Genomic DNA, 8148 nt, shown 5'->3' with positions numbered 1-8148 from the left:
TTGACTCCTTTAAGTTTTTTTAACCTTTGTAATGCCATTTTCCTAGCTGTATTAAATGTGTCATCTTTTGTGACAATACAAATTTAGATGTATTTTTTTCACAAATTTTAATTAAACAATAAATTAAATTAAAATAATACGATGCAATCAGGAAGAATAAGTTACCAGTCAAATGAAATCAGGAAACAACAATTCACTTTTGCACGGCACAGAACACCACAAATGTGGCATTAAGGAATATTTACAGATTTTTTTGGTGGCATTAAGATTCAGAGGCGGCATTAATGCATTTAATAATAACAATGTTATAAGATTATTGTTTTAAATATAAAGTTTTGAATATAGAAATATTAAAGATTTAAATTGATGAATTTAATGAAATACATTTATATTTTAAAAATGAAACTAAAACCGCCAGTTGGTGGCAGTAAGTCAAAGTCTTTGTGACAAAATAAATCATTCAATGACTGAAAAAAGTAGATTCATTCATAAACGAAACAGCGCTGTGAAAGACGATGCACGCCCGCTCCAGCAGAAATTTATGTTATTTCGTCCCACTCTCGCCCACAAAAGCCCACAAAGTAACTTATACCCCCGCTGGAAGACAGGTATCTACTTCATCTCTTGGCTGCATGAAACAAACCCTCCCGTTAATGTAAAGGCAAAGATGATCAGAGTAATAGTAACGTACATTAGGCACGCATAAGACCGCTGTTGATTCACAAACTATTCATGATTTTGGGGCTCTGATCCATATTTTTGCGTGAAATTTCAAAATATTTGCAAAGTTGTCAAAATGAATGTCCTGTAAGTGTTTTATAATGAATGCTTACCCATAGAGGTGGATCTTGTAAGGGTCAGTGGTGTTTATGAACATATGAGCACCAGCATCAACAGATTTAGAATGTATTTACTGTATTTTTCATTTATATGTTTATTTTATAATAAATACAAACATAGATATTCAGTCAGTCCAGTTCAAAAGGACAGGTTTAGTGAGTGGTATTTTGGCATCTCCCTGTTGTTTGGCAGGTTCACTTACTTAAGAAAGAGTACTCTGAAGTTGTGAAGAATATCTGCATTAAATAATTCACGAGCTTTAAATCTGTATATGTATATACATGTTAAAATGTTAGAGCAAAGGGTTTTCTTTTAAATTCAAAAGTATAGCTTTAATTTAAAGTTTGTTTGAATTTTTTATAACATGAAGTATAAAAACAAAAAGGCAAAACAAATGTTTTGGTTAATAAAAAAGGTAAAAAAATAAATAAAATAAACACCTTGTCAGACATAGGGGGGCCTTGCAAAATTTACCCGAGAAGGAAGGGGGCCCCGGCATAAAAAAAGGTTGAGAACCCCTGTAATAAAATAATATGTTGCAAGCAAGCACTGAAAATAAACATGTTTGATATATTAATGTTTGACTTTTGTTGTTGTTGTTGTTGTTTTTTTTTTTACTGAATTGGAATCGAAACTGGGAATCGAAAAGAATCGGAATCGATAAGTGGAATCGGAATCGGAATCGATAAAATTCAAACGATACCCAACCCTACTCAGCAGATCGGTTCAAAATGATGTAATCGCAAAAAAATGCTTCTTTTCATTTTAAGGCATTATTTTGGTTATAAATGTACTGATTCACAATCTTATTCAATAATTAATTATTATTCCACTACTCTTGTTGTGCCGAAAAAAACACCCTTGCTGTGAAAAGCACCTGCGTGAATGACACCGGTACACTAAAGGCTATACTGTATGCATACCGACCGATACCGACCCACTTCAAGCACTGCTGAGATCGAATAAAACTGTAGTTAGGTTTTTTTCTGATGATTGTTGTTACAGCTAACAGAATAACAGATCCCAGGCATATTGTATCCTTGTTCTGAACATTCTGGGAGTTTTGTTGATCTTCCTCTGGTAGTTGTGGCTGCTGTGACCATAGACTGAAATAGGTAGCGCGGACACAAAAATGGCGGCGATAAAGCACAGTGACGTCACATGGTCCCTATGGATACGTTTATGTGCGAAAGTGGGATGAATGGATAAAATAGAGAAATTACTTTAATTTCCAAATAAACTTAACTAGTTGGTATCCCATTTCTAGGGAAGCACCCACCCAGATTTGTTTGTTTCTGACGCCCATGTGTAGCCTATTCATTTGACAGTAGTATTACAAAGTATGGCTGCATATGGCTCACGTTAACATCTCGTTGGCATGCCAAATGCTAATAATAGCCGACATTAGCGCTGGATTGTATGACTTGAAAGCATACTCATTTTAATACGCTTTCTGAGGCATCTAAACTAATTTTAGATTAATTGATCAGCAACAGAAATCTTTTTATATTTAGTAGGCTGTTGAGTTTTTAGGCAATATCGTAATGTTCTGTAGCTAATAGTTAATTCTACAAAGGCGGAATTCTCTTGTAAATATTATTCAGCTAAATGGTGAGAAATGTAGGCGAAGTACAGCAGCCTACTATTCGCATCCTTAGCAGAAAGAGAGAAAGATGTGGTCTTTGAATTGTTTGCTTAAGTAAGGTTTTGACGCCGATACTGAGGCTGCATTAGGCTGTGTTTACTTTTGTATTTAAAAATTAATAACTGTATAGTTTAGAGTACAAATATTGCCGTCAACACTGTCTACTCTGCGGGCGCCTGGATATCTTTTTTTTTTTTTTTTTTTAAGTGTGGGAGTGATGATGAAACTCAGGTGTGTATAGATAACAGGAAAGAAGCCAGTGCGTCATATGTCACTATTTCAATATTGGAATTTACCTTTAGTTATTATAACACTGTTCTGTTGCACACATATACAAAAGCTACAAAAGTAAAAGGCACAAAAGCTGTCACTGGGGCAATACAACTTTGTATCTTAAACAGAACCTTTCAGGTGATAGTCTAAAATAAAATGAAATATTCATTGGTGCGTTTTGGTCATGGAACATTTATAAGCTTATTATCATAGATTAGAGATAACATCATTTTTTATTTTTAAAGTAACACCTTCACAGACCCAACAATGCTTTTGTTATCATTTACAGTACTTGCATCACTGCAATAAAGCAATATTACAAATCATGTGAAAAGCCCATCCCCTTTAAAAAAACAATAGGACATATCAATGGCATCTGTGGTTTCAAAGGTAAGGTCATAAAAAGGGGATCTTCTTACTACGAAAGTCACGCTCAGAACAAGTTGAATTAAAAATAGTTCTATATGTGGCCCAAGCCAGCCAGAAAAAAGAAAATCAACCATAATGCTTTTTATATACAAATCTATTTTTAGGCTCTGCCTGTGAATTTACCTAAATGCTTTAAAATGAGATTCATAATTTTACTTAAACTGACTAACATAAGAGTTTTTATTTGAATAAATATAGTGATGATTTGTTCAAATTTCGAAAGCTGTCCTTGCAAATTTTGTTTCCTCATAGTACACATCATGGTCTTGTATTGTGGGCTGTCTTTAGCCCACAATGTTTGGCTCAAATTCACAGGACCCAGGGAACAGTTATGAGTGGGCCCCCTCTGATGAGGCCCTGTGAGTATAATCAAAGACTATAGAATATAATATTCTATAGTCTTTGGTATAATATACCATAGAGCACCTCAGTGGGGGCTTTCCTGGCTGTTTCCTTATGTAAGCTGCCCTGTCACTAGTAAAACATGGCATGTCTTTACTGATAAAGGATTTCTGGATGAAAGCTTACCTGGTTCACAACACTCATAATGGTCCTCAGACTTTGGCTTCTGCAGTTTGCGAAATGTGTCTTAAATGTCAAATACTGCGTGACTCAAAAGCCTTTGTGCATAATAATAATAATCTTTCAAACTATAGGTGTGGAACGTGTGACCTTGACAGCTGATACTTGAGCAAACATGACAAAATGCTCTATCATCAGTTAGCAGTCAAAGGGTTAGGGGTTAGAAGTTTTTTTTTTTTTGTAAACCATTCAGACAGCATTTTACAATTGTATTACATCTCAAATTTAAATTTACGATTTTAAGATTTTATAATTAAGTCCCTAATTATAAAATCTCTGGCAGTGTATAAAACTGTCCTCAGATGATCGATTTGGGTCACGTAACCAAAAAAAAAAAAAAAAAAAACTTGGAGCATTGTTAAAAACTCATCTGTCAGTGGAAAAAATATATAGAATAAAAATACCAATATGCATATATTGTTTTACTTGTGTCTGTCACATTAGAAAAATAATAAAATGTGTATCAGTATTCAGATTTCTAAAAAAAACAAAAAACCTCTTATATCATTAAATAAGTAAAGGATTCATCAAATTTATCAATTTTCAAAGCTGTTAAAGACTGTCCAGTGATAAAAGAAGGTGATTTTAAAACCATTTTGTTAGGATTTTTTAGGATAGTCAGGTAACTTTGGATATGATTGATAGTCCTGATATGGAGGTGGAGCTGATGGAGCAGATTGATGAGAATTTGGACCAAACTGACCAGGTGGTGCAGAGAAACCAGTTGCACCAAACTGATCAAGAGGAGGACCAGGGTAACCAGGAGGTCCAAACTGACCTGGTGGTCCAACCACATTATGTGGTGGGGCTTGTGGAGCCATAGGAGGTAGGATGGGGTACACATTGCTTCCTGGTGGTTGATTCCAGATTCCAAAGTCACTGTTTTTAGCAGGCTGAGGAGAAAGTATCACAACTGGGAATTTGATTTCCGGATCTGAGGCAAACGGCACATCCAGGTAGACCTAGACACGATGCACACACATCAAAATATTGATGACTGAGTTTGGACTGCACTGTAAAGTTGTCCAAATAATTATTTTTGTTTTAGTTCAGCATAAACCATTTTAGGCAAATAAAAAATAAATGCATTTACTTTAATAGTACACTGTAAAAAAAAATCCGTAAAATTTACGGTAAAAAACTGGCAGCTGTGGTTGCCAGAATTTTACCGTAAAAAATACGGTGGCAATGTTTTACATTTTATGGTTTTCACTTAAATTTACAGGTAAATACCGTAATTTCATACAAAAAACCGTAACTCATATAATGGTAATGTACCAACTTTTTGAAGCACTGAAATCTGTTTTGTACCTTTGTAATACAATGATAACCACCAAAAGCAAGTGGTGATGACAACATCACATGATGAACCAAAGTCCATCGCACGGAGGTTTAAAATAATAACATATACAGAAGGTGCACAGTGTTATTCACACAAACACTAAACACCATCATGATAACACACATAAAACTGAAATAATGCAAAAAACATTAATTTAACAACATTAGATGTAACATACAACCTTAATGTACACAACTGCCAAGAAAAAAAATTAAGATGAAGTTATTTCAACAAAAAAAAAAAAACATCAAATAAAAAAATGAAATACAGGGAATTCTGGGAATGTCAATTTACGGTTATTCACTGTAAATTTTACGTTATTTTTCACTTCCAAAAACGGTATACTACCGTAAAATTAAATGCAATGTCCAACACAGTTTTTCACCGTATATAGAAGGGGAACTTACCGTTAACCATTTCACAGGTTTTTACCGTAGCATTTTTACAGTTTTTTACCGTTAAATTCACTGTCATTTTTTACAGTGTAGTTATAGGATTGATATAAAATATTCATCTGTTAGAAATGATCTATCACAGCCATTCATTTACAAAATGGTTAACACATTAAAATCCACATTTAATATCAAAACAGACACACAGAAATGCCAGGCTAATAATGTATGTGTTCACTTCATTGTGTTTAGTTGCTTTAGATGTTAAAACTCACCCTGAGTCTGTACTCAACCTTGAGGATCCTACAGTTTAGGACAGAGGTGGTAAGGCTGGGAGGAATTAACAGCACTTTGGTGGCAGTTTTCTTCGAGTTTGACTCAATGGGTTCCCCTTCCTCTTTAAGAATATTATGTGTGTGAACTCTTCTCTTCCCTTGTGCAAAAAAACTGTGTTTTTCATACAGGCAGTATTTTGGCTTGATTGAACGGGACGAATTGTTCTGAACTTCAGCCAAAACTTTCAAGCCCTCACCTGTAGAGAGACGTAATTAGGTAAATTACATGATAAATTATCACTAGCGAATGCAACCTTGACACACTTCACACTGGTGATTTATAGTTCAGAAGCTCTAGTTTAGAGTTATACTGTAACTGCAGGTTAAATTAATCTTCCTCAAAATGTGTATGTTCCAAACAAAATTGTGTGGGTTGATAAAAACATCTTCGCTTACACAAAATGGTTTACAAAAAGTGAACCTATCCCAGAAAAATAAGACATAATATTACATCTTAATAATTAAGCCTTTTTTCTGAACAAAGTCTGGCACCCACTTACTGAGACAAAATAGATGAAAATTGCTAAACTTTGGGCTTATTTGACACAGAACAGAACAAGACAATTAGGGAATATCAACAATGCTGAGATGTTACAATTACAAATACGATGTTACCAAGGTAGTATCCCATTTTCTCAGTGTTTATGTTCATGGAGACACTCCCAGACGTCAAGAGTTTCATTTGTTTATCTTTAGTTCCATACTGAGGTGCCTAAAGAAGACAAAACATGTAATACAACACATGTATAGTAAGGTGAAAACATACATGGGATTATAGTCATAATCTCACCATTAGTTCAGGACCGGGCAGATCATCTTTGGGTACATAATGGAACTCTGCTCTGTCTTTGCTAGAAACACGCATTGATCTTTCTAGTTTTGCCTCCAGACCGTAGACAATTTTTCCAACTGAACCTCTGAAGGTTGGTGGAAAGTGTCTATAAAGAAAAGAACATGTAAATGTGGAGTAATTTCGAGATTGTAAACACTTGTATAAATAGCCCTTTCAGAGCTTAAGTGGGGAAGAAAGTCAAACCAGTGCATTCTGGAAAGCGCATAGTCCATAGCCTATAATATGACGCGTGATGAGTCCTATCAATAACACTGACACAGCAAATATGCAAATTAGAACTTTAACACGGGTTTTGGAATGTAGAGTGTGAAACATCATCTTACAAATACCCAAGATCAATGTTAAAACCGGGAGCACTGTCAAACCTGATTTTTGTAGATCTTTTTTTATCATCTAAGATATCCTTATTCACTGATCCACATACGTTTTACAGATTCAAAGTCACACCTACTGAAAAGCAAAAAGTGTGTAACTTACTGTTGAGGCAACTGAAAGGTGAATGGGTAAACGTGACGCCCTGGCGCAACAACCGAAGAATCTAATAATAAATAAGCGTAAAGAATGTTTATCAGTATCATTTTAATAGCTCTTCTTGTAATGTTCATTCACTGAACCTAAGAACAGACTTACACGGCTGTCCGGAGGGATCGTTCAGCATCTCACGGTCATGACCTACAAGAGCAGGTTCACACATCATTGCTGGTTAAATCGAGCTGATGTCTACAAACACAAAAAAGTATACAGCTTTGGTTTTCCTACCATGTGTTTTGTCCTCCAGAATGAAAAACCTCTTGACGGAATAATACTTCTCCTTATCCGAGTAAACAATAGTTGTTTGACCATAACGCTCGGACCAGCAAACATCTGCTTTGCCTTTAATTTTCACACTCAACGACTGTATTTGTGTGTCCTTCGCTACATCCAGAATGACTTGTCCCGATATAAAATCCCCGCTGGTGAAGGTATTGCCCTGATTGATAGGATTGTAAGTTACAGAAATGTTTTTCACAGTGTTGGACATCTTGCTTCCTGGTGCCAATATCTGCTTCTGACGTTTGAATATTGCTTTACGATCGCATGTACGTGCTTGCTGAAAACAATTAGCAAGGTAGGCCTATGTGGACTTTCAACTGTGGGTGGGGAATCCTCTCATTACAACACACGAAATGTAGACATTGTGAAAGATACATTGTGCATATATTCATTGTGTTATAAGATCGCGATGAACTGAGATGTCAGCTGAGTGCTGTTTGCTCGCATTCTGTCATGCATGCATGCAACAGCCTGCATTTTTGTTAAGAATAATAAGATCCTGCTGAAAATACCAGCATATGCTGGTTAGGTATGTGCTGGGATGCTGGTATTAGCTGGTTTATGGTGGTCCTTTGCTGGTTTATGCTGGTCCTTAGCTGGTTTACGCTGGTCTTTTGCTGGTTTATGCTGGCCCTTTGCTGGTT

General features: G+C 35.5%; 1 protein-coding gene across 1 annotated transcript; it reads right to left on the bottom strand.

Annotated features, from left to right (window-relative positions):
- Positions 1-2950: 2950 nt before the first annotated feature.
- Positions 2951-7730, bottom strand: LOC141335708 (arrestin domain-containing protein 3-like). Its single transcript, XM_073841242.1, has 7 exons — positions 7451-7730; positions 7322-7363; positions 7169-7229; positions 6629-6776; positions 6454-6550; positions 5779-6035; positions 2951-4731 (listed from the first exon to the last, which is right to left on the bottom strand). Exons 1-7 carry the CDS (start codon positions 7710-7712, stop codon positions 4369-4371), a joined length of 1230 nt encoding a protein of 409 aa, XP_073697343.1. The 5' UTR covers positions 7713-7730; the 3' UTR covers positions 2951-4368.
- Between the last annotated feature and the right edge of the window lie 418 nt (positions 7731-8148).

This window comes from Garra rufa, chromosome 5 (genome assembly GCF_049309525.1).
Source record: "Garra rufa chromosome 5, GarRuf1.0, whole genome shotgun sequence".
In the NCBI taxonomy this organism is placed as follows: Eukaryota; Metazoa; Chordata; class Actinopteri; order Cypriniformes; family Cyprinidae; genus Garra; species Garra rufa.
Note: the sequence above shows the minus strand (reverse complement) of the source record. Positions and strands in the feature narration are given on the sequence as shown.

Coding starts and splice junctions, on each gene's coding strand:
- LOC141335708 (XM_073841242.1), bottom strand. CDS start 7,712: ATGTCCAACACTGTGAAAAACATTTCTGTAACTTACAATCCTATCAAT. Junction 6,036..6,453: donor GAAAATGGGATACTACCTTG/GTAACATCGTAT, acceptor GTCTCTCTACAG/GTGAGGGCTTGAAAGTTTTG. Junction 4,732..5,778: donor AGGTTGAGTACAGACTCAGG/GTGAGTTTTAAC, acceptor CATCGTGTCTAG/GTCTACCTGGATGTGCCGTT.